Source organism: Chaetomium fimeti (assembly GCF_033439085.1).
Source record: "Chaetomium fimeti strain CBS 168.71 chromosome Unknown B0H64scaffold_12, whole genome shotgun sequence".
Taxonomy (NCBI): Eukaryota; Fungi; Ascomycota; class Sordariomycetes; order Sordariales; family Chaetomiaceae; genus Chaetomium; species Chaetomium fimeti.
The window spans coordinates 609,676-631,203 of record NW_026944340.1 but is presented as its reverse complement, the minus strand read 5'-3'; the positions used below and the strand labels follow the sequence as shown (position 1 = coordinate 631,203).

Below are 21,528 nucleotides of genomic sequence, written 5' to 3'. Positions count from 1 at the left end.
TGCCACATCCCTTTATCCCGTCCCTCTTGTCGTTGACTCGAGGTCCCAAACGTGATCCAACAGCGACCCCGAACTGGACAAACACCACACCGTCGTGGCCCTTAGAATAGTGGGTCTCGGTCTCATTTGTGAATGCCGACGCCCAGACCGCGAGCCTCGGTCGGGGTTGTTTACCCACCAGGATGGGGCGAGGGGTCACCGGGTCCAGGGGCGGTGACAGGGGGTTGCCACCTGCCGGACGATCTGAATCGCAACGCGAAGCCGTGATGCGCCGACGGCCTGAACAGGCCAATTGGAAGAGAACCAGGCAGATCTCGCTGCCGGTCGTTTGGCTGTGTGTTTTTCGAACATTCCGATTTCCCGGTTTCCGTTTCTTTGCCTTGACATGTCAGATCCGGCGGCGAAGAATCGGAAGAACAACCTGAGAGAAGCTGAAAACGAGGAGAGGAAGCAACTCGTAAAGCACACACCCGACGCTACACAAGCACAAGCACAAGCACAAGCCATGTCGAAACTCTCCCCGTCGCTGAAAGCGCTCATCAACGCGCCGTTCGCGCGGCCCGGCCAGGCGCCCGCGCCGCGCAACATCCGCGACGTCTACACGCGCATCGCAAACGAAGCGCGCGAACACAAATACGGCGACCGGCCGTGGGTGACTCTCTCCGTATGAACTACCCCCCACCTCCCTCCAACCCCCTTTCCCACTACCACCGCACATAGAACTCCACTAACCACCTCACCTCACCCCAACACAGGCAGCAGCAACATTCACCCTCAACTCCCCCGCCTCCCTCCTCGCCCTGCACGACCTCACCCCCACCCTATCCCCCTCCCTCACGCCCCTCACCACCGCCGAACTGATCCGCGAAATCGGCCTGAAATGCATCTCCTTCAACGGCATCCCGCGCACCATCAACAACCTGGCCACCTTCCGCGCCGGCCTGTCCCACCACCCGTGGTCCGGCTCCCTGCGCACCACCCCGTCCCGCACCATCACCAGCGCCAACCTCCCCGCGACAGCGGCCCGCGGCGACGCCCTCTGGCAGAGCGTCTACACGCCCTTCGACGAGAAGCTCGTCCAGCGCCTGGCGGAAAGTCACCCGGATCTGCCGGTGCATATCCTGGGGAGCCACTACGGGCCGTTGCTGTCGGATCCGGAGTCTGCTGACAACAACAACAACAACAGTTTGGTGGGGCGGTGCTTGACCAGCGTGCTGGCGGTGGCGTGCCTGCGGGCGCAGACGGGGGTGGGGCCGCAGGTGCTGTCGCATGTGTTTGGGCTGCGGAAGGGGGTGGAGCAGGGGGCGCATCGGGGGGAGTTTGCGGGGTTGGAGGAGGGGAGGGTTGGTGAGGCGGAGGCGGAGGCGGTGGAGAGGTTGGCGGGGGATGAGGGGTGTGAGTGGTTGTTGAGGAGTGTTGATGCCATTACTGAGGCGGTGGGGTCGAGTTATGCGCGGTGGGATGGGGAGGGGGAGGGGGGGAAGGCGAAGTTGTGAGGGTGTCAGGGTGATGTGGAATGTGTGAGGCTGTCAAGACATGAAAGATGAGAGGGAGGGGCGGTCAGGGTTGGGTTAATGGACGCGGTAAATAATCGAGGTATATCCGTAAATATGCAAGCGCGTAAATGCAAAGGCGCCGCTCCGTATGTACACGCTCGTGAACATGCCAACAACTTAAACACCGCTCACTCCATGACCCTTAGATCCTCTGCCACCGTGAACGCCGCGTCCGTCTTGCTCTTCACCTCGTCTACCTCCACACCCGGCGCAACCTCCGTCAGCGTCAGCGTCCCTCGCTTCCGATCAACCTCGAAAACGCACTACCCCTTATCAGCACAGCACGAAGCCTCCCCTCCACAACAGGATAACTTACCAAATCCGTAATGATGGTGCTGACCACCCGCGCCCCCGTCAACGGCAGGCTGCACGTCTGCACGATCTTGCTCGACCCGTCCTTGGCCACGTGCTCGGTAGCGACAACAATCTTGGTGTTGTCCGGGTTCGACACCAGGTCCATGGCGCCGCCCATGCCCTTGAACACCTTGCCCGGGATCATGTAGTTGGCCAGGTCGCCGGCGGCGCTGACCTGCAGGGCGCCCAGGATGGACACATCGACGTGGCCGCCGCGGATCATGCTGAAGGACTCGGAGGAATCGAAGGTGGCTGCGCCGGGCACGAGCGTCGTGGTTTCTTTGCCTGCGTTGATGATGTCCCTGTGCGCAATGGGGTTAGTCAGGGGTAAGGGCAGTTGGGGAAAATAGGGGCGGGCGTACGGGTCAACCTCATCCGGGAGCGGGTGGTCACCCATGCCGAGGATGCCGTTTTCGGATTGGATCCAAACTTGCTGGTCCGGGGAAAGAAAAGAGGGCGCCATGGTGGGGAGGCCTGGGTAGGTCAGCATTTTCCCGTTCACGCGTTACCCCTGGGATCCTTCTTCTTACCGACGCCGAGGTTGACGTAGAACCCGTCCTTTAGTTCCTTCGCCGCCCGCCTCGCAATGCGGTCCCTCCGGATCTGAGCGTCCCCCTTTGCCTTAGTCTCCGCACTCTCCCCAACGGACCGCGTCTTCAGGATCTCAACCAACGACGATTCCGTGGCGGGTACGATGCGGTCGATGAAGATTCCCGGGAGGTCGACATCGTTAGGGTCGATCTCGCCGATCTCGACAATATTCTCGGCTTCCACGATGGCCAACTTGGCCGCCTTGGCCATCAAAGGGGCAAACGCCTTGGTGGTGTACCTGGATCAAGGTTAAAACGGAATCCAGCGAAACAAGGCAAAGACTGCTCACCGGAACACGCAGTTGCCCGCCTTGTCAACCTTCCACGCCCGGAGGATTGCCACATCACCATGCAGTGCCGTCTCCATTAAATACCGCCGTCCGTCAAATATCCTGGTCTCTCGGGGCTTGCCGTACTCGACCACGTTGCCGTCAGCATCGAACCGGGCCGGGATTGCGCCTTCCTGCACGAGTGTATCTGGGCCATGGTTAGAGACTGTCCGCTTAAATGGGGATTCAGGAGTCCAGGGACATACTCCCGCCAGTTGGGGTGAAAAACGCTGGAATGCCGCTCCCCGCCGCCCGTATCCTCTCGGCCAACGTCCCCTGGGGACACAGCTCGACGGCAATCTTGCCCGTGAGGTACTGCTTCTCCAGCTTCTTGTTGGGCCCCAGGAACGACATGATCATGCGGTCTACCTGCCCGTTCTCCGTCAGGAGGGCAAGGCCGCCGCGCCCTTCGGCTCCCGCATTGTTGGACACGGCAGTGAGCGAGTGGAGGGATTCGGGTCCCCGGTTTCGAAGTGCCCCGATCAATGTCGCTATTGCTCAAGTCAGCCTTCTGAGTTCTCGGAGTCCAATCACGAAACCAAACCGGGCTGCGTCCACCAACTTACACGCGACACCGCACAACCCAAACCCGGAGCTCAGCACCACGGATCCGCTCCGAATGTCGGCCACCGCATCCTCGGCGCTCTCCCACAATTTGGACCCTCCGCGATCCACCTTGGGCGTGGCTACCGACCTCCAATGCGCCGAGTGTGAGAAGTTCCTCCTACCGTTGAGGCTCGGGCTGAATCTGCTCCCCGGCACCGCCCTAACGCTGAAGCCTCTCATAACGGCGCCGCCGCCGACAGCAGCAGCAACCGCCAAATGCCGGGAGCATGCCTGCCGCGCCAACAACGCGACGGGCGCCATTTGCCTCGCTGTGCGTGCTACGCCAACCATCATCTCTGTCCTGCCTTGACCAAATCACAAACCGACTAGAAGACGTTCTATCTCAACGACTCCTCAATCAACGTCGTCCAGCGAAAAGAAAGTGTTTAAAAATAAAGCATTCCATCCTCCCGTCCTGAAACCCTCCGTCGCAAACCGGTCTGCGACAAGGCGCCCCCCGGGTCCCCACCCTCCACCCACCCGGCGGGTAACGGCTGCTTGTTCTGCCAACCGGCGATCGGCGCCAAGCCCTACGTCACACGCGCAGAGAGGAGGGACGCGCCGGAACCTAGATTTTGGGACCGGAATGCGCGGGCCGGGAACCTTGGATGGGGGGACATGCGAGTTTGAGGGTCTCGGCTTTTGGAAGTTGGGGTATCAATTGCCCAATTGCCCAGTCGCTCGCCCGTGTTTCCCCATCATGCTTATGCAAAGGCGCGGCCGGGGCCGATGAGCGCGCCCAGACGGCGCCACATGCATGGGGTGCAGCATGGTGGTGATGGCGGCGATGGTGATGGTGATGGTGATGGTGATGGTGATGGTGATGGTGATGGTGATGGTGATGGTGATGGTGATGGTGATGGTGATGGTGATGGTGATGGTGATGGTGATGGTGATGGTGATGGTGATGGTGATGGTGATGGTGATGGTGATGGTGATGGTGATGGTGATGGTGATGGGTTTTGGTGTTGCAGGGTAAGATGCTCCTTCCAGTTGGCCTCGATATTGGCTCGTGACTCGTGACCCGTGAGAATGCAACACAAACCAAAACCGGGCTCTAACCCCGCCATGCGAAAAGCACAGTACCTTACGAAGTATCATCCAAAGGCTAAAGTTTCGTGTCGTCAATTGATTATTAAGGTCGGGATACCAACTTCCTTCAACAGATATATATATACCATGGTTTTCATGCTGATACTATCATCCTAGCATTGTTACTATACGCTTTTATGCCTTTGGAGCCATGAACCACAACACTCTACACTCAATTCAAGCTTCAAGTCGAGTATTTTCCCTCAAAAATACCCGTGATATGTCCGGTCCGCCATGTCACATTCGCCTCCAACGGATGGCTCGTGATGATCACATCGGCGTTTACTGCCGAGTTCCACGGTCGATTTGCATGCGATCAGCGAGCGGTGACCCATGCAGGCGCGCAAAGGGCAGCAGCGGCTTTCTCATTGCTCATGTAGGCAGGTGAGGTGGTGGGTGGTGGGGTTGAGTGGGTTGAGTTTCGGGGTGTGATTTTGGTTGGTGATGACCGACTGTGAGTGGGTATGTTGTAGGACTGCTGGCGAGGAAAAGCAGACTGCTAACTGAAAAGACGGTGGTTCCGGCAGCGGTGGTGTACTTCTACCCACTAGCATTGCCACGGCGTCGTATCTGGCGAAGGAAGAAAAGAGTTTGTTTTGCTGCGGCTGCAGGGACATGTCCAGTCAGCGAGTGATGACAGGTTAAAGTAAGTGAGGAGGGAGAGAGCAACCGGCCGGCGCTGACTTTGATGCAGCCCCGTCCTTGAACGCGGGGAAATGTTCAAGTGGTCCGAGGTGCGCCGCGGCGTCTTCAATATCCAGGCTGGCTATCATCAACGGCATACTTTGCCATCCTATCCGGGCTATACAGTCTCGGCCTGTTCGTCAGTTGTCACCCTCGTGCTCCCTACGACCACAATACCTACCTAACCCATTCCTCAGCTCCCAACCATCATCAACGACCTGCACATCACCTCCTCAGCAAACGAAACCCAACCCTGGTCCGTCATCCCGTACGCCGTCGCAACACCGAAACTCGGCCGGTCACTACCTACAAGCGCACGACGACGTCGGCGGTGTAGCTGGCGGTGGCGAACTGTGAGGGGGTTGTGGCGAGTGAGTTCTTTTTGGTAGTTCTTTGTTTTTCTTTTTCGGGGGAATGGTCTGCTCTGGGAAATGAGTCGTGGGTGATGCTGGCTGTGAGAACCTGATAGCGCTTGTTTTTTCCGAGCGAGGAGGGGCCACTGTACCACAACGGCCGTACCATCATTCTACGGTTGCTGGTGTCTGCTTGGTTTGCTCTGTCCTTGATGTATCCAGGTGTTTTGCTGACAAAATGTTAGGATTCTGGCCAACGTCTTGTGGTGCGCAAAAGATCAACAGCGACAAAAAGAACGGCAAATATGCGCGTTATGAAGGCAGCGGAGACGATCGGGAGCCGGGATTCAAGATGGTCCTCTGGTGGTTGCTAGCTGCTGTGATGGTTTAGGAAATGGGGACAAGAAGAAAACATCAAGTAAGAATTGTGTTGCAAGCTACGGCGTAATGAGCCTTGGGTTTTGCTTCACCCTGACCTAATCGAAAAATGGATCAGCAAAAAGATGGATGCCAACAACCGACAAACAAAAGGTGGAAGAGTCTCCTATGAGACAAAAGTCGACACGAGCCGGATTTGAACCGACGCCTCCGAAGAGATGAGATTTCGAGTCTCACGCTTTAGACCACTCAGCCATCGTGCCTTGACGAGAGAATCGGGACAGTTGTGGGGATCATGAGATGCGGAGGCAGTGCGGGTGGAGTTGCAAAAATGGCAAAAGAGGAGCCGAGCAATCCGGCAAAAGTGAAGCTGATCCGATCCAGGCTCGAACTGGAGACCTTCAGTGTGTTAGACTGACGTGATAACCAACTACACCATCGGACCTTGCTTGATGCCATGACGTCGGCGAGCTGCTTTTCATTCGCTGGTTGCGACTGCGCGGTGGAGATGATGATCCAACCTCTTCCCCGTTGTCGTTGTCAAAGTATGCGTCAACCCATAATTGTTGACAGCTCGATAGTTATACGAATTGAATGACACTTGCTTGATCAAATGATGGACGGAAATTCCATGAGTCGGGCTGTCGTGGGCGACTTCGGTACACCTCCAACACAATGCAAAACCGCCTCACCCTCGGGAGCAGGTGTGTACGAGAAACCTGATGGTTATTTGAATGCCGCCGTGTCATCCTCTGCCCTTGTCAGCGCTCGTACCCGAACAGATGGAAGGCCGGCAATGACACGGGCCCGAAGTGGGCCATGTCTCGGAGCCGGTCCGGCCAAGGTGCCCCACTCCGGCCGCCGCAGTTTAATTGCCGGAGAGCCAATGAAGGGGATCCGTGCGAGGCCCCTTTTACGGCCGCTGACCACCACAACCCGCACAAACCCAACTTTCCTCGTCGTGTGTGTCCCGCAGCCGCTGCAGGGGGCCGTGTAGTGTCGCAGCACAGAACGATGCCCGGCAATGACACCCGGTCCGCGGCACCCGGCCCCTTTTGAGACCCCTTTCCCAACTGTTCAAACCCTTTCCTGGGGCTCCCGCTGGCACAGTTGCGGCGGCTAAAATACAGCCACCCACGCTTCCTGAAACGCCTTTTGGGTTGCCAGCCGCTCATTTAGCGTCCCGACCACAAGGCCAGCACTCCGATCTCACGGGGTCACCGTTTGATGTTTCGTTTCTCGCCATGTGCACCATACCGTCTGTGACTGCAGACCCGCCGTATCCTCTCAGTATTCCCAGCCGAAGAAGGGGCCCAAGTTGCAAAATAATCAACATGTGGGACACCACATCACACGTATATTAGAACCACTTGGTCGAGTCTTCACTTCCCCTTTCCCTCTCCATCCATCACTCGTTCTAACCTGGGTCATCCAGCCTTCGGTTTCCGTCACTCCTTTCACTTCCCAATCCTGGGCAGGACCCTTCCGCTCCCTCCTTGTATATATATACATACATACATACACATCACGTACATACTCATACTAGTCCCTCCTTTATAATGCACCCCGTATCCCTCATTGCCCTCTTCGCCGCCAGCGCCTCGGCCTCGGTCACGCCCCGTCAATCCGCCGTCAACCAGAATGTCATTCCCAAGTCCTTCGGAGTGACAGCCGGCGAGGGCAAGGACCAAGTCCAGGTTGGCAGCTGCACCGGTGCCAACAACAAGCTCATCCCCTGCTTTTGCCCTCCCGCTCCCGACAGCCCCGAGTTCCTCTCCAAGCTCTCCAAGGCCCTGACCGATGGCTTCATCTTCAGCAAGGAGCAGGTCGCCTTGCCCATCACGCTGGATAAGTTTAACGACGACTCGGACACGTCGGTCGAGACCACCAAGCTCCGCGCCACCGCCATGATCCAGGTCATGCAAAACTTCAACATGACGACTCAGGGCGTCGGCTGCCCGGGCGTGGCTGTCCCGGCCCTCGGAAAGATGCAGCAGACTGGTATCCTGGCTCGTGGGCTCAGCGGGCTCGGAAACAATGGCAACTAAACTCGACCTGTTTTGCGGTCCAGTTTTGGCATCGGCATGAGAGAGAGGCAACCTCGGAACAACAACTACACTCGCTTTAATTCTTCACACCACACTCATTCGGCACATGGCAACTTTCGCTTCCGGCATCTAACATTCGCTTTTCGTCACTCGTTCATATTACATTCGTTTTTACATTCGTTTTTACATTCGCATTGCTCGGCGTTTTTAATCGGCATAATACGGTCTTTTTCTTTCTTTGGGACTGCTCGAGTCTTTTCGCACTTTTGGCTCTAAACACCCCTTCATTCGTTCATTTTTACGACAGACACTCGCTCGTTCATGAACTCACTCGGAATTCCCGCTTTTTATAATGGCTTCATGTTCTCACGCTCTTTTTCGGTTTATAATTCGCTCAGGCGGCTCACTCGTTGCCGCTTCGTTTTCTTCGACATTCTTTCACTATTTAATTACTCTTCTTGTCAATCTTTTATAAAGTTTCCCCTCACTCTTTCGGGTATTTCTTTTCAGACATTCATTTTCTTCTCATTCTTCGGTCACTCATTTCCGCCTTGTTCGCCACTCACTCTTTCAACCTTTGCCTATTACAGTCGCTCTCTCAACAGCATGCTCAGTCACTCTCTCAGGCATTACTTCGGTTTACTTTCAATCATTTCAGTAACCGCGCCTTTAACCACTACTCTCACCTCACTCCTTTGCCAACTCGTTTCTTGGGCAACCGCTCTCTCAGACGCCCGCCATCGTTCCCTCTTTCGGTCCTATTCCGCTTTTCAGTCAATCTTTTTCATTTCAATCCATCGCCATTCGTTCAACAACACACAATCACTCATTTCATCTAAAGTCACACTCATGGATTATGTATTACGACACGCACGCTCTCTTATTGTACTCTCGCTTTTAGACACTTGTTTTCGATCTTTGCGTTCTTTGTTGTCATTTCATCACACATTCTTTTGGCCCTCAGATTAAGGGCGCGAGCAGCACTGCATGGGACGGCGCTAGGGTAATAGACTTGGATTCATGTATTTTCTTGCAGCCACGCTTTTCATAGTAGGTACTTATCCAACGACGTTTATTTGCTCGGTTATGGAAATGCCTTGACATTCTGCCATGATGACAACCCAGGTGAGAATGTGTGCCGGCCTGACAAGCAGATTCAAGCTGGGTTTGACTGGTATCGTTCGCGAAGACAGACCGGGTGCGAGTCGAAATGGTTGTGAGGACCTTGTTCCAGGCAGCAAGATCGTGACCGCCACGGCGAAGTCCGAAGAAGACCTGATTGGATAAAAGTATAAAAGGTCACATCGGTCCGCCTGGTTGTGAATCTCCACTCCCTTGCCGACTTCCCCAAACCCACAGCAACCTCTGGGATTCGGACCCGTACTCTCGACATTGGTACTTAGCAAACTGTTACCGACGACCGCGCTTAACTTCTCCGAGTTGTGGCATTCCTCAGCACTTTCAGTATGAGCCTGCGTCATGTCGTCACGACCTCGTGTCAGTAACCCAACACCCTAGGAGGCTGGGCAGTGAAATACTCACTTTGTTCGACGAACAGTATATGAATGTTCTCAAATTCCAGTATATCTACAATGCTATGACATCTGAGACCCTTGAGCACACGTCTGGCTGTATGTGGAACGCTATTCTCAACCTATACTTCCCCCAGGACGAGTTCATCATCACCCCAAATTCCCGGCCTGCCGATTCGGTCAAGACAAGGGCAGACTTTACCATCTACAGTGTGATGGGCGCCGACAAAACGCAGCTCGTGGTTCTGTTTGAAGACAAGCGTACCTTCAACGAGACGATAAATGCCTCCTGCGAAGAGGGTATCGGACAACTGACCGACTACATGATCCAATCCCGAAAGGTGGACACGGAGAGCCGGGAAATCGCGGGCCTTCCGCCTTACGACATGTACGGCATATTGAACGTGGGCAGCTACTCGCACATTTACATGTTGAAATCGGATGGCACCACGCTCCAACGTCTGTCAAACAGCGGGAACCAGGAGGCTCTCCATTTTAAGGACGACGAGTTGGAGATTGTCGCAATCGTCAAAGAGCTTGTCAGGAAGTCTCTGCCTCACGGTTTCCTCTCGTCTCCGTACTCGCCATCATTCTTTTCCTCTTCGTCGTCGTCTTCCGCTGGGGCTTCTCGGCAGGCCAGTCCCGCCGCCGGTTCTCGCCTTGGTTGATCACACAAGAGAAGCCGCACCACATGGCTAGGCTCCTAGGTACCTATAGAACGGAGGGACCAAAACAAAGAGAGCGAGCGGAAAACGGCGTAAATAGCGGTGCATTTGTATCTACAACGAATGCAACGTCATGAGCGGGATGATTCTGGCTAAAGCAGCCTGAGTCCGATGGCTTCACTCGCGCGCAGAATGTGGGCAGCGCCTTGTCGGGTTCCCAATACTCCGGATACCAACCGCTTAATTCACAGTTAATCAACATGGTCACTCAAGTTCTTGATGATGCTGATTGTGCCCCAGAGCACAAAGCCCTCGAGCAGACTATCACACAGATCCTCGGTTGACCCTCAGTGCGGCCTGATCTAAGGCCCAGTGGTCTGGGAAACCCGCCGAGTGTCAGTTATCTGCATATCATTGGCACAGCACATTCTCTCCCGCGGCCGCTTGGAGGGGCCTGCTTTGAGGGTCTAGACCATTCCCAGAAAATGGATCTCGGACTCGCACTGCGCCGCTCGGTAATCTGAACTTGCACAGGTCAGGGGTACGGCGCGGCACACTCATTGAGACACCATCCCATCTTTTAAGTTATTTCCCCGATTTACAGTGTGCTCCACCCCCATTGTTATACTTGCGGATGATACTAGTCTGGGGTGATCGGTGGTTTGATATGACTCTGGAGTTCTGTTGGTAGGATATGACTTCATACACCGCCGATTAAGCAAGGAGAGTGATGTGTTCGTTGAGCGGCTTGATCCTATATATCCATCCCTGTGTTCTCCTTACCGAAGACAAGATTCACTCCTTCATTCTTCAGGATACTCTGGTAGTGTCATTGTCTAGTCATTCTTTCCAACCCTTCCCCAACCCTAGTCATCCATAATCACAGACGGCTGCGCCGCTCTTACACCCTTTTCCCACCTATCTATCAACACAACACCCCCTTACTCGACCAACCCGTCCACACCCCAACCCGTCCACACCCGGCCCTCTCAACCCCCTTCGACAAGCGAACTCAACCTTACCTCACCAAAATGCGCGCAACATCCGCTCTCACTCTCCTCGGCACCGGCTTCTCCGCCGCCACCACCGCCAGCAGCCTTGGCGCGCCCGGACCCAACGCCATAAACCTGCGTTACGCTGTGAGCCCCAGCCCACCTTCTCTTTTCTCTCCCCATTTCACACCCCCCACAACCGCAACCCCCTAGGACAACTTCGCCCCCCAATTCCCAATCTCAACCCCCAGAACTCCCCACCCCTCCCTCTCCCTTTCCACCTCACAACCCAACCATCCCACAACAACGCAAACAAAAACAATGTACATACCTTAACTAACCCCCCATCCCACAAACCTAAGGCCCCCCTCGCGCTCCTCGCAGCAGCAGCAAACGCGCCCAGCACCGCCCTCGCCGCGCCGTCTCCCCACCGTGGGGGAGGCGGTGGTGGTAGTGGTGGTGGTGATGACGACGATGATGATGATGGCCGTGGCGGCCGTGGTGGTGGTGGTGGTGGTGGTGGTGATGGCGGTCGGGGGGATGGCGGTCGTGGAGATGGCGGTGAGGGTGGTGATGATGAGGGTGAGGGTGAAGGTGAGGGTGAGGGTGAAGGTGAGGGTGAGGGTGGTCGGGGAGGTGGCGGTGGGCGAGGGGATGGAAAGGGGAAGGGGGGTGGTGGTGGTGGGAAGAATATTCTGGTGATTATTGCTGGGGGCGGTAATGGTGGCGGTGGTCAGGGAGGCGGTCAGGGAGGTGGTCAGGGGGGTGGTGAGGGAGGTGCCGGTGGTGAGGGTGATACCGGTGGTGAGGGAGGTGAGGGAGGTGAGGGTGGTGAGGGTGGTGAGGAAGGTGCTGGTGGTGAGGGTGATGCCGGTGGTGAGGGAGGTGAGGGAGGTGAGGGTGGTGAGGGAGGTGCCGGTGGTGAGGGAGGTGAGGGTGGTGAGGGAGGTGCCGGTGGTGAGGGAGGTGAGGGTGGTGAGGAAAATGCCAGTGGTGAGGGTGGTGGTGAGGGAGGTGGTGAGGGAGGTGCCGGTGGTGAAGGCGATGCCGGTGGTGAGGGAGGTGAGGGTGGTGAGGAAAATGCCAGTGGTGAGGGTGGTGGTGAGGGTGGTGCCGGTGCAGTGGCGGGAGGGAACAACGCGACGAACGCGACGGCCGGCGGGTTGCTGACTGAGCCTGCGCGGGTGAGGAGGAGGAGGGTGGGGGTGGTGAATTTGGCGAGGCATATGCGTTGAGATGGTTGTTGATTTCGGGTGGGATTGGGGGGTGGGGGAGTAAAGTTGGAAATAGCAAGTTTCCGAGTAATCCATAGTGAATTTGCCTGTCATCATGTTGCAAATTCTTCGAGGCTATGACCGTTCCAGAAGGGTTGTAAATCACTCCACCCCGATCACCCAGCACCTGCGAAGCTTTATTAACAAAGAAAAGACAGCATTTCTAAAACTACGAAGGAGACCCGGCTCCCGCTGTCAGCCCAGCGCAAGTTCAACTCATAGAATGAGATCCCATCCCCAAATTTCTAACCAGTATAAGTTCGACATGAAACAGTCTAGTACAGAGCTTCACAATCGTACATTTATTATGGTAACCATGCTGACTTGGTCAAACCCTCCTAACACCCGGAACCTAAAGTTATGAGCCAAGCCAGTCACCATTGCTTTGGGGGGGGCTGCTTTTGGAACCCTGTCTCTCGCCATTGCTACTCATTTAATGCAAGGCGGTTTCTAGTCGACCGGGGGCTGAAGCCGTTCAGACCGAGAAAAGGCATTGTTCAAAGCCAAGCAACACCACACGTGGTCTTTGTGGTACCATATTCAATATTAATAAAGCCGGGCATCTTTCAAAATGACGCGCGAGTTTGGCCATAAATAAGACGGTGAAATGGTCTTTGATGACACCCCCCACAACGACCACATATTTCGAACACAAGTAGTCATAATTAGGTAGTTGCCTCGGTATTCTGTACAGAGGCAAGGCTGTCGACAAGATGCCAAACAAATCAACCTTTCCGGCTTTCAGCTCCCTCCCCGTGGACATTCGCAAAGATATCTGGGTTGAGGCGGTGAAAACAAGTATATCATACCCATCCATGTACTTTTTCAACATCAACCGAGACATCGACGTCAACGTCCAAAAGATATTAGACCGCAACTTACAAGAGATCGGCGACCGTTGGCTTGGAAACCCGTCACGGGGGGATATGGAAACTCTGGTTCAACTGATCCAAGAAGTCTCAACGGCGAAACATGAATTCTACACTTCGGTCATAGGTCTTGCACCAACGGTTGAAAGAACTGGACTAGCTCAATATTCGGCGTTTCACCAACTTGGTCAAATACTCGCAACATCCAAGGAGGCGAGGGAATGTTCTAGGAAGGCATTCGAGGGAATTAGGAGGACGACAAGCTCTCTCGTTTTGGGGGACGACTACGGTGACAAAGGCCACGCGGTTGTTGACCCATCTCGGGACATTGTTTGTTTTACCGGCCCCGAGAATACCACCACATCCCACGTTCCGTTCTTTACCGAGCGGACTCTAGACAACTTGGCCCTGCTTTCTACGTATGGACAAGGGATGGAATTAATAAAACCCGAGAACCACGAACGAGCTTTGAAGCATCGTTCCCAGTTCTCTGTTAGCCCCAAGGACGATTACAGCTACCACGTTTCGCTGGTGGATGCCTACCCCTACTTAAAAGCCGTTGAAAGAGTGGCATTTAATTACCGGGAACCGGTCGATTCGACACCGCCGAGTGGGCAGAAAGCAACCTATTCAGAGCGGATCGGCCTGTCCGAACTGTGGCCCGGGAACCTCCCAGGCTTGAAAGAGGTATACTTTATCGACGAGTCCATCTCACTCAAGCCGGGGATTCAGCGCCCGCCTTCCTCAACCCCGGCCTTTGAGGGGTTTGGCGCTACCTTCTACGAGGTGACCAAAAGCGATACCGAAGTTTGGGACATCAAGATCACATCGGGTTACCCGCCAGCCGCCGTGTTTCGGGATGCCGAGTACCTCCATTCGCAATACTGCGGCACTTTGGGATTTCACTCACATAACGCCCCGGCAGTCAAGGTTCTTGCTTGTGTTCCGCATGACGGTTCCATCGGGGAGCGAAAGCATAAAGCATAATTAAACCACGGACACGCTAGACGAAAGTCGCTGGAATCAAACGGTACCTACCTAGGTAGCAGATAGGTAGCCAAGTAGCCGTCGCATTACGAATTGTTCCAAAGCATCATCTATTAGTCGAGCGAGATGCTGTTGATGCAATGCAACAGAAGACTAAAACTTGCAAACTCCGGTCCCATAGTCAGGATCCCCGCCCGAGTTCATATACTGTTACTGTGGGAGAGTCCGTTGCCCATTGCCAGGATATCCCAGCTCAAAGATGGTAGTTGCCGCTCTAGCCTCTCGTGTATGTCATCAGGTGGGTACTTACCCGGGCTTTTCTTCATGGTTTCCAAACTGAATCATTATGGGTTCTTCCCCAAAACATCCTCCGTTGTGTCTTCCCTCCCGCTCCCCTCCAAATTCAAATACCCAGTCAGCACTTGTTTCCACTTACACTTCTCGAAATGCGAGTGGTAAACACGGCCCAGTCTGGCCCGCCCTCGGCATCCCATTCATTGTCGAACATATGCCGCCACAAGCCGCTCAACAACAATCAGGTTTTAAATTGCCCTCGTTGCGGCGCGGACATCTACGAGTTGCGGCCCAGGCGTGAAGGCCCAATGGATGCTGTTCCTGACTTGCCCGAATTATCCCGCGAGGGTAACGAACACGACGCGCTAGAGATGGCTGAACAGGTCGACAAGCTCAAACAATTGATATGCTCCCCCAACAAACACATTACGAAGTCGGGGGCACCCTATCCGCGAACGTTGCGGCCGGTGAACGACTCCCCCGACGAGATCTTGACGCGGGTGGTCGAGAAGATGCAAGCGGCAATCCGTCATGCGGGACAAGGATCCGCCGATGCGCTGCTCCGATCAAAGCTCAAGGGAAAATACGCTTTTTGCCGACCCCTCCGGCCGGAGCACATCCTTAAATCCGTAGGCGGTATCCTATATGATCAGGAATGGACAGGCAACCTAACGCAGGGGATGATTCCTGACCACACAACTCTAGACAACACCAACTCGACCATCTACTCTACATCCAATTACGCGTTCGAGATGATGCTTCTCGTGGACTACGGGTTCCCACCCTGCCCCGTCCGATCGCCATGGTTCTGGTTCAGAAGAGTCTTTCTCGACATCCCCTGGACCCAGTTTGAGCATTTTTCTCGTTTCCTCACCGCCGTAGCCTGTCGCTGGAACGAGGGTCACCTCCCGGACCCGGCAGCGTGGGAGTACATCGCTCGCAAGATGGGCATGTTCTACCTCCGCGGGCTCGAGGTGTGGGATGTCGCTACCCTTATCTATTACTATTACACCCGCCGCGAACCGGTCGATAGCGAGTCAGCGAAAAGGGGATGGACAGGATATACCGGTGTCTTGCAGGAGATGGTCAACGAGGTTCCTAAGCGTGGTACCGATCGTCTAGCCCGCAAATTGTCGCTTGATATCAATCTCCTCATCCCAAAGTTCGTCTCGGATCGAGAAAAGCGGGAGCTGATGTTGTGCAAGGCTAGGCGACTCGTGCATGAGTACCATTTATCGACGATCTCGGACGCTAGGACTCAGGAGAAGGGCGGTTGGCTGGAGTCTGTGGATAGCTTGTTTTCGTCCGATGCGGTGGCTGAGAAGGAAAATGAATCATAATACTCTAGGGGGGATTCTAGGGACATGTAAGAATATTCAGTTTTCTAGCTTAAAAGCGATTATACAGGCCATTTCCACTAATATTACCACAAATAGTTCAATGGTTATAATATTGGTATATTCTATGAAAGAAGCATTAATACTTTACGTTTTTTCTACGTAAAACTTTATAGCTTTTCCTTTTTTTCTTTTTTTCTTCTTCTTTTCTTTCTTCTTTTCCTTTCTTTCTTTTCCTTTCTTTTTCTTTTTTTCCTTTTTTCTGACATATCATATGTGAGAGATCCACGGCCTCTGCTTACTCGAGCTGAGTCGAAAAAAGGCCATAGACCTAGAACAGGCAGAAAAGAATATATGGCTGGTTGACTTCATTTTGGTTGTTGTTATAGTGAACAAGAACACAAGAACTTACTACTTTAAACTAAAAGACAGCAAAGCTACCTAGCTAGGTAGGTTTGGGCCTGACGCCCCAAACTTTACTCCCACCCTTCGTGTCTCCTCCCACCTGGTTAATCACCAAGAACATAAGGCAACCTTTCATGACCGTTAACAAGCCCCCCCCCCCATACCCAACCAGCGTGCCCAATATCTTAGTAGCCGAAAGGCGAAACGAGCCGTGAACAGCCGGGGAGAACGGTGTAACGAACCCCTACCAGTGGCAGAGTTATCACCAGTAGCGTTGTGGCGAGTCAGCAATTGCACCGGATGGTATGGTTCATCGACTATTTTACAACTAATGTCTAATGTACAAGGTCAACTATGCCACGGCTACCTAGGTCATGTACAGGATCAACTACAGAACAACTAATGTACAAACATGGCGGCGGCTTCTTATCTACCTACTCTCTCATACCTAATTTAATCCCCAAGACGGTGTTGTGGTACGAGATCGAATGTTGCAGCGCGGTGAATGGCGGGAAATGAGTCCGGCAGGGCGGGTTGATGGCGCAGGGTGAGTTGCTGTTGATCTAGTTTCGGATGGGGGGGTCTAGAGAAGGCGCCGGTATAAGACGGCAAAATGTCAGTCTCGACGGCGGGACGCGATATAGTAGTCGGTTTTGATAGCTGGCTTGTTCCGAAAAATTCGCACGCTGGAGGGGATTTCGACGCAATGCGTCATCCATGCGGCTTGGGGTCGGTGGTGGGTTAAATTTGGATAGCACATTGCCGAATACGGATGGGCCCGTCTGGAAAGAGGCCGTGTTCGATTATGGCGAGCATGTCGGTGTTTCGGCGTTGATGTAACACCCTGGTCAGGGGCTGCGAAACGGTGCCGAAAGAACGGGCTGCCAGGTTTGATATGGGCCGAACTTCTGCTAATTCGAGTCAGGAATCCTCAGGTGAAGAAAAATGAAAAAGCTCTAGGACAAAAGCCAGTGTGGCAAGTTACCTTTGCGGTATGCCAGGACAGGGTTTGCCTCTTCTTAGCTCATCGGTGACCAAGTTCGATGAGGAACACCCATCCACGACGGTGACGTGAGAGGCTTCGGATGGGATAAGAATACCCGCCCAGACGGGCAAAGCAGGGCAAAAACAAACCAAACTTGAAAAATAAAACAAACACAAGCCAAACGATAAAAATATAAAGCCATCACCCCCCCGGCACCCCCGCAGCCGCCGCCGCCGCCACCATCGCCGCCACCACCGCCCCCATCACCACCGCCGCCGCCGCCGGCACCGGAGGCAGCCCGGCCCACCGTCCCACCGCCGCCACCACCGGGCGCAGCTGTCCCGGCGGTATCGCCGGGTTCCCCTCCACCCACTCCACCAACGCCACCACGACGCGGCCCACGGACTGGAAGAATTCGGGCCGGAGGACCCGACGCACCAGGGCGCCCACCCGCCCGTAGGCCCACCACACACCGGAGCCCAAAGCTCCCACCACCCCCCCAACCCAGCACGCCGCCCGGACAACTCCATCCCACGCCGGCCCAACCACCGCCCACCCCTCCCAGTCCCGCAGCGTCTTCCAACCCACCCAATCCCAGACCCCCCACTCCCCCACCCACTCCCCCACCGTCAACACCACCCCCCGAACAGCCAACACCACCCACACCACCACAACAATCGGAAGGTGCGCGAGGGGCACCCCCGCGGCAGAGGCAAAAGCGCCAAGGAAAAAGACAGTGTCTAGCTGGGGCGTCAGTCTCCATCACTTCCAAAAAGAAAAAAAGAAAAAAGAAAAAGGCGCCCATGCACATGTGGGTGGTGGAGGGGGAGGGAAAGGCAATTCCGTCTCTGTGAGTGATCAATGGGCTTTGACGGCAAGTAAGCAAGTGAAAAACTTCTCATTTGCCGACGGCCAGGTCTGTTCGACGGGGAAACGGGTTTGATGTCCCCGGCTGGTATAGCTGGGCATGGGGCCAGTCGAGCATGCCGCCACTCGTCACGGACAAGCGTGTCAGGGGCATCTTTGCGACGAGGACGGGACGGCGGGGGAGGGGGACGGGGCGAGCCCGCTGAAGCCAGGAAGGGTGCTTGGTTGGGTGGGTGACAGGCGGAAAACGGAAAACCTCACTTACAAAAGTCCATCTTGGCTGGCTTGAAGAAACAAAGAAAAGAGGGAGAGAACTCGGTACGCATTTTCCTAGATACATCCATCTCTGAGTAGCTTGTTCCCTTCGGGTAAGAGCTATACACATCCTCATTATTGGAAGCATGACCTGATGTCCAACTGCAAGTGCGCTCCAGACTTTCAAGTTCAGGGCGACGACGCGGGTACGTCATATTTAAAAAGAAGTCCTCGTAGATTCTATTGGGAACTCACGCCTGGAAATTTAAAGGGACCTCTTGCCTTTTCAAACAGTAGAGCAGACAAGTACTGCCAAAATCGTAAATCAGTCCGACGGGGACAAGGAGCGCACTGGGTACTCTCCGACCCACGACCCCGATCAAGAATTGGAAAAAGACAATGACGCTTCCACAGTGTCATATACATATACCCGGCTGATTGGTACTCCGAACGTTCCCAGCCCTAGTACGATAATGGTACCAAGTCGACGGCATGTGACGATGTTCGGTAGTAGGGAATAAGGAATCGCGAATCATGCTAATTTACGGACATTCCAATTATTATCGGAGGCTAAGTGTTGTAGCTGATTCGATATGTTTACACTTTTGGGATCCCATCTGTCAGTGAAGATCCAGCCCTGGCCAATGTCTCACCGCCAGATCATAGGCCCAGCTCCCCCAGCGCCATAACCGGGGCCCTCTCCGCCCGCTCCGGTCCGGCAACCAAAAGGGCCGAGGCATCGACAAGGCTTTTCTGCTTCCTTCCTCTTCCTCTTCTTCCTCATCCCTTTCCTCCCGCTCCTGCCTTGCCGCCGAGGCCTTTATCACGGCAACCACAGGTGTCAGCGCCCAGGTATCACCCAGGGATTTCCTCCACCCACTTTGCAGCTGCTTCCAAGAGACCAGAGAGGGACCCGCAAAGTCTGGCTCCAAGAACCCAAGAAACGCCGGCACAAACCCGCCCAGTCCAGTACCTAACCAACCCCCCTCCCCAACTCCGCCCGGCCTCCTCGGGTCCCCTTTCTCTTCGTCCTTCTTCCCCCGCCCGCGGCAACCACCGCCATCACCCAACACACGCCTCGCCACACCACCGCGCCAGCACCAACGGTGATATCGGGAAAGTCGGAAAATTGCGGCTCGTTTCGCAACAGGGGGTCATGCGGCCCCTTCTGCTTTTTCCCGCAGTGGTATTACATCTGCGGCCCAGATTACGCACTAAATGTCGAAAGATTGTACCACATCTCTGATCGCCTTGGTTGCATGTCGTGCTTCGATATAGGCGTCCCTACCGCCACCGCTACGCCAAGTATGGCTTAAACAGAGCTTCAACTTCGATCGTGCCGAAAAATAATAGGAAAGAGAAGAGGAGTGGAAAGTGGACGCTGATTGAGTCCGTTGTGAATTTTTCTGAAGAGAGAAGAAAGAAGCGGCGCGGATCTGCCTAGGCAGGCACAAGAATTTATCACCAGTTGTATTGTGGCGGGTCAGCAATGGCACCGGATGATGTTTTTCATCAACTATTTTACAACTAATGGACAGACACGGCGGCGGCTTCTTATATATTCTGTCATGATTTGATCCCCAAAACTGTGTTGGTGGCGCCCGCGACGTGATCGAATGCTGAAGCCCGGTGAATGACGAGAAATGAGTTCGGTATGACGTGTTGGTGACGGATGGTAAATAGCCGTTGACCTGGTTTCGGATGGGGGAGTTCTCGAGAAGGTACCAGTATCCCGTATGACGGTAAAAATGCCAGTCTCGACAGCGGGGTGCGATATGGCGGTCGGTTCTGATAACTGCCTTGTTCTGAAAAACCGAAAAGCTGGTACACTGGAGGGGATTTCGACAAAGTGCGTTATCTATATGGCTTGGGGCGGGTGGCGGGTTAAATTTGGACAGCTTATTGAAAGACCAGCTTATTGAAAGACGCCGTGTTTGATCATGGTGACGATATCGGTTCGGCGTTGATGCGACACCCTAATCAGGGGCTGCCAAGTTTGACTGGGGCTGAACCTCTGCTAATTCGGGTTAGAAATCCTCAGATGAAGAGAAACAAAAAAGCTCGAAGACAAGGGCAGTGTGGTCAGTTACCTCTGCGGTATGAGGACAGAGCTTGCCTCTTCTTAGCTCATCGGTGACCAAACCCGGTCATGGATGAGGAACGCCCATCCACGACGGTGAGGTGAGAGGGTGAGAGGCTTCGGATGGGATAGAAATGCTGGCCCAAATGGGCAAAGCACGCCCAAACTTCAAACAATAAAACAAACCAGAAACCAAATCATCACAACCCCCCCCTCCGCCGCCGCTCCCGCCACCACCGCATCCATCACCACCTCCGGCACCCCGGCCGCCGTCGCTCCCGCCGTCGCTCCCGCCGCCGCCGCCGCCACCACGAGACGGGCGAGGCCCTCGCGGGCATCGGGCATGAGGGCCTAACCCACACAGGCACCCGCCCGCCCGCAAGCCCACCAGACAACGGAGGCCCAACCTTCGACCACGACCCCGCAAACACGCACCCTCACACCCCAAACTTGCAGCACCACCACCAGCACCACCGCAGAGATCGCCCAGTCCGGGGCGTACTTGGCCGTGACGTTAGCCAGAACGGTGTTCGAGTATATTCTCTGGCAGGGGCGTATTTGGCCGTAACGTTGGCCAGAACGGCGTTGGAGTAATTTTTCGCTGGCAGGAGTGTCAGTCTCCATGAAAAAAAAGAAAAAGGGCACGCGGGTGGTGGGGATGGTGAGGTTCCCTGCTGTGACTCCAATCAATAGATTTCAACGGCAGGTGGGCAAGTACCAAAAGTGAGAGAAAGACCTAATGGCTTACCGTACTCCATCATGGTGGGCATGAAGAAAGATGAAGAAAAGGGAGTGAAAAGTGGACGCTACTCTCGTTGGGTTTATTGTCGATCGTTCTGTGGGGAACAAAGAGAAAAACAAAAGAAGCGGTGCGGATCTGCCAATGGTAGGTAATTTAAAAGACCGATATCCTTGTGCTCGGGAAAGAGCTATATCCATCCCCGTTAGTGGAAGGAGGGCCTGATGTCCGAGTGCATGGAAGTGCGCCCCGAACTT

General features: G+C 54.8%; 7 protein-coding genes and 2 non-coding genes across 9 annotated transcripts; 6 read left to right on the top strand and 3 right to left on the bottom strand.

The window, feature by feature from the left end:
• Window positions 1–248: 248 nt before the first annotated feature.
• B0H64DRAFT_56249 (uncharacterized protein) lies at window positions 249–1,639 on the top strand. The gene is made up of 2 exons (XM_062808444.1): window positions 249–664; window positions 756–1,639. Exons 1-2 carry the CDS (start codon window positions 386–388, stop codon window positions 1,494–1,496), a joined length of 1,020 nt encoding a protein of 339 aa, XP_062654293.1. The 5' UTR covers window positions 249–385; the 3' UTR covers window positions 1,497–1,639.
• A 45-nt stretch (window positions 1,640–1,684) lies between these two features.
• On the bottom strand, window positions 1,685–3,726 carry B0H64DRAFT_420913 (uncharacterized protein; the record flags this gene model as incomplete). The annotated part of the gene is made up of 7 exons (XM_062805500.1): window positions 1,685–1,819; window positions 1,873–2,212; window positions 2,273–2,384; window positions 2,441–2,651; window positions 2,799–2,977; window positions 3,036–3,320; window positions 3,396–3,726. The coding sequence occupies 7 exons, from the start codon at window positions 3,724–3,726 to the stop codon at window positions 1,685–1,687; spliced, it is 1,593 nt and encodes a 530-aa protein (XP_062654292.1).
• A 1,245-nt stretch (window positions 3,727–4,971) lies between these two features.
• On the top strand, window positions 4,972–5,955 carry B0H64DRAFT_378558 (uncharacterized protein; the record flags this gene model as incomplete). Its single annotated transcript, XM_062802595.1, has 5 exons — window positions 4,972–4,989; window positions 5,151–5,173; window positions 5,222–5,350; window positions 5,409–5,564; window positions 5,787–5,955. 5 exons carry the CDS (start codon window positions 4,972–4,974, stop codon window positions 5,953–5,955), a joined length of 495 nt encoding a protein of 164 aa, XP_062654291.1.
• Window positions 5,956–6,123: 168 nt separating this feature from the next.
• B0H64DRAFT_t173 lies at window positions 6,124–6,205 on the bottom strand. Its single transcript has one exon. It is a non-coding gene; the product is annotated as a tRNA-Ser (tRNA).
• A 108-nt stretch (window positions 6,206–6,313) lies between these two features.
• B0H64DRAFT_t172 lies at window positions 6,314–6,387 on the bottom strand. The gene has a single exon. It is a non-coding gene; the product is annotated as a tRNA-Val (tRNA).
• A 1,114-nt stretch (window positions 6,388–7,501) lies between these two features.
• B0H64DRAFT_378557 (uncharacterized protein) lies at window positions 7,502–7,990 on the top strand (the record flags this gene model as incomplete). Its single annotated transcript, XM_062802594.1, has 1 exon — window positions 7,502–7,990. The coding sequence occupies one exon, from the start codon at window positions 7,502–7,504 to the stop codon at window positions 7,988–7,990; it is 489 nt and encodes a 162-aa protein (XP_062654290.1).
• A 1,347-nt stretch (window positions 7,991–9,337) lies between these two features.
• Window positions 9,338–10,509, top strand: B0H64DRAFT_412104 (uncharacterized protein). The gene is made up of 2 exons (XM_062804898.1): window positions 9,338–9,487; window positions 9,549–10,509. The coding sequence occupies exons 1-2, from the start codon at window positions 9,470–9,472 to the stop codon at window positions 10,188–10,190; spliced, it is 660 nt and encodes a 219-aa protein (XP_062654289.1). The 5' UTR covers window positions 9,338–9,469; the 3' UTR covers window positions 10,191–10,509.
• A 709-nt stretch (window positions 10,510–11,218) lies between these two features.
• Window positions 11,219–11,951, top strand: B0H64DRAFT_378555 (uncharacterized protein; the record flags this gene model as incomplete). The annotated part of the gene is made up of 3 exons (XM_062802593.1): window positions 11,219–11,326; window positions 11,542–11,773; window positions 11,917–11,951. 3 exons carry the CDS (start codon window positions 11,219–11,221, stop codon window positions 11,949–11,951), a joined length of 375 nt encoding a protein of 124 aa, XP_062654288.1.
• A 2,626-nt stretch (window positions 11,952–14,577) lies between these two features.
• On the top strand, window positions 14,578–16,112 carry B0H64DRAFT_56144 (uncharacterized protein). Its single transcript, XM_062808442.1, has 2 exons — window positions 14,578–15,969; window positions 16,040–16,112. The coding sequence occupies exon 1, from the start codon at window positions 14,756–14,758 to the stop codon at window positions 15,941–15,943; it is 1,188 nt and encodes a 395-aa protein (XP_062654287.1). The 5' UTR covers window positions 14,578–14,755; the 3' UTR covers window positions 15,944–15,969; window positions 16,040–16,112.
• The last annotated feature ends 5,416 nt before the right edge of the window (window positions 16,113–21,528 follow it).